General features: G+C 47.4%; 1 protein-coding gene across 1 annotated transcript; it reads right to left on the bottom strand.

Annotated features, from left to right (window-relative positions):
• Window positions 1-401: 401 nt before the first annotated feature.
• On the bottom strand, window positions 402-2,419 carry LOC109543045 (sphingolipid delta(4)-desaturase DES1; the record flags this gene model as incomplete). The annotated part of the gene is given in 6 exon segments (XM_019912564.2): window positions 402-697; window positions 957-1,168; window positions 1,226-1,439; window positions 1,498-1,637; window positions 1,703-1,879; window positions 2,182-2,419. Coding segments are annotated over 6 exon segments (963 nt in total). The 3' UTR covers window positions 402-559.
• Window positions 2,420-2,504: the final 85 nt, after the last annotated feature.

Genomic DNA, 2,504 nt, shown 5'->3' with positions numbered 1-2,504 from the left:
GCATGGTGCCAGCCTGTAGGAAAATGGTGCTTGTTTTGCGCTCTTCGTCATTTTTTGCCTGTGCGCTCAACCGTGCACTTTCTAAGCATAGGCCGACTCATTTATTGAAATGAGCCCAATTCGGCCTAAACGCGCCGAAAGCCGGCGGACCAAAAAGCACGCATTTCAGCAAATCGCACTCGTCTTTGCCTGTAGACCCGAACCCGTTAAACCTCTCACACCGAACAGTTACACATTTCATCATCCGCATTCAAGGCGCGATCCCATAATTAATAAATCGATTACTTCGGATAATTAATGGCCCGTTTCAAGCAGTCATTGAGCCAGTAATTGGCCTCAGAAGACGTGAACTCGTTCTGCAAATCAACGCAGTATGTAGGAAACAAAACAGAAACTCGCTGTTTGCATAGAAAAAATACACATTTTAATCACATGAACCTACAGGATAATTTAGTCCAATCGTATGCTATATACAATAATCAACAATCAACTGCGACTCCGCAGCTCCGGGTGGCTCTAGATACGCGCAAAATCCCGGATTAAAGCGGCAAAAACGGATTTAGTTCAGGCCGCGCTTCTTCCGCTTGATTCGGGCGTAGGGGCCGACATCGGGATCCATGATGAAGTCGTAAAGCACCTGAGTCCAGCTCTGGTGTTGCGGCAAATCGTCGTAGAACTCGGGGGCGATTTTTTTCACCTGAAGCCAACAGACTCAGTCTGAGGGCGCTGCTCTCCACCAGCATGCAACTAATCACTACCACCGCCGTTTTCGGCTTTAAGCGGGCGCTTGCCAAGTCTACTAAAGCGTTAGCACATACCGGGAACGACATTTAATACAAAAAGGACTCGGCGCAGGGGAGACGTTAGGCAAACAGAGAAACCAACCACTAAGCCACATACCCACTGCTAGGAGTAGTGCAACATTAAGCAACCTAAACCACAATTTTCGGGCTCACCTCGGGCAACCGCGACCCAGGGACGGCTGGAAAATCATGATGCTCGTTGTGGTAGCCCACGTTGAACGTGATGAAGTTCAAAGGGCCGTAGTAGCTGTAGGTCTCGTACCCTTTCTTGAACATGTAGTGCTCCGAGATAAAGTGTCCCGCCACGGGATGCAAGCCCATGGCCATCACGCTTCCAAACACCAAATACCCCAAGATCCTCCAGCCTGAAACCGGCGCAACAATTAGCCCAAATTATGCAGATAGAAACCTGCAAAACCTACCAAACAACCACACCACAATGGCATCAAAGGCCAGTTGTATGCCCAAGTTGATAAACTCCAAATTAGTGGGCGGCTTGGGGTAGGTGACCAGGGGCCTGAACGAGTAGAAAAACGGCTGCAAAATGACCCAAATGAACTTGCCAAACGTGGTGCAGAACAGTTTGGCCTCCAGGTAGGTGGGGATGTCCGTGTCCTTCAGTTCATCGCCTTGATACTGGAAAAAGGCTTCAATGAAGCGCAACGTCCACGGCGGTTTAAGGCAATGGACTCACTCTGTGATGCTCCAGGTGATATTTCTTAAAACTAATGGAAATTGGAATTCCGATGGGCAAATTGGCGAAGAAGCCAAAGAGCCTGTTGTGCAGCGGCCGAGCGTATCCAAACGCCAAGTTATGCGATATTTCATGAATGGCTGGAAAAGGAAAATTTGCAACATTGAGCAGGCTCAACATATAACTAGGCCCTGGTTCTACTCACCTAACATTAAGGAGTGGTTGATGACTCCCCCTAAGCAGTAGGCGACTAGAAGCAGGACAGGCCAGGACCGGTTCCTCAGCACAAACATCAGGAAGAATTGAGTGAGCACCATCCCCGTTACCACCCATTTGAAGTTGGGGTCGAACCCAAAGAGCCTCTTGATTTGCGGATATTTCTCTGAAGCAAAAACAGCCACGTAAAACTACCTATTCCTGGCAGCCTTGATTCCATTACTATTCCTAGTACGTTATCAAGTACCGTTTCTCACTAAAACTGTTCAGGAGTGGCTAATTTTAAAAATAAACATTGAATCACTACAGTCATTCAACGCGAAGGGCGAAATTGTCGGGAATTTGCCCAGGATTGATCAAAGCTCAGCAGGCACTCGAATCAGTTACCCCGATCAATCAATCTGGATAATCCTCACAAATCCTCTAAAACCCTTGTTTGATTTGTGTACGTGCTGATAGGGTTCTAACCTAGAATGATTTTCCTGCGGCTTGCGTGAGGCTCTTCGGTGTAAACCCATTCAAAGTCGGTTCGGGAAACGTGCTGCCCCATCGTGTGCTGGCACTTCAAGGGGCTCGAATATCGACGAATGGTTCAAATCTACCGGTTCATTTGAAATAGATTTTGGAAAATCCCAATAACTACTTATCGGGTGCTGACACTGACAGTTGACACTTTTGCGGCTGCACTCATGCGGTGTTGCTAAAGAGAGTGGGAGCTTGTTTGGGCGTATACAACTGTGACGGTTTGTCCAAACACATGAATAAATTTACTGTGAATAATATTAGAATAT

This window comes from Dendroctonus ponderosae, unplaced genomic scaffold, assembly GCF_020466585.1.
Source record: "Dendroctonus ponderosae isolate FM_Combo_2020 unplaced genomic scaffold, Dpon_F_20191213v2 Dpon_F_20191213_1200, whole genome shotgun sequence".
NCBI classification, from domain to species: Eukaryota; Metazoa; Arthropoda; class Insecta; order Coleoptera; family Curculionidae; genus Dendroctonus; species Dendroctonus ponderosae.
Note: the sequence above shows the minus strand (reverse complement) of the source record. Positions and strands in the feature narration are given on the sequence as shown.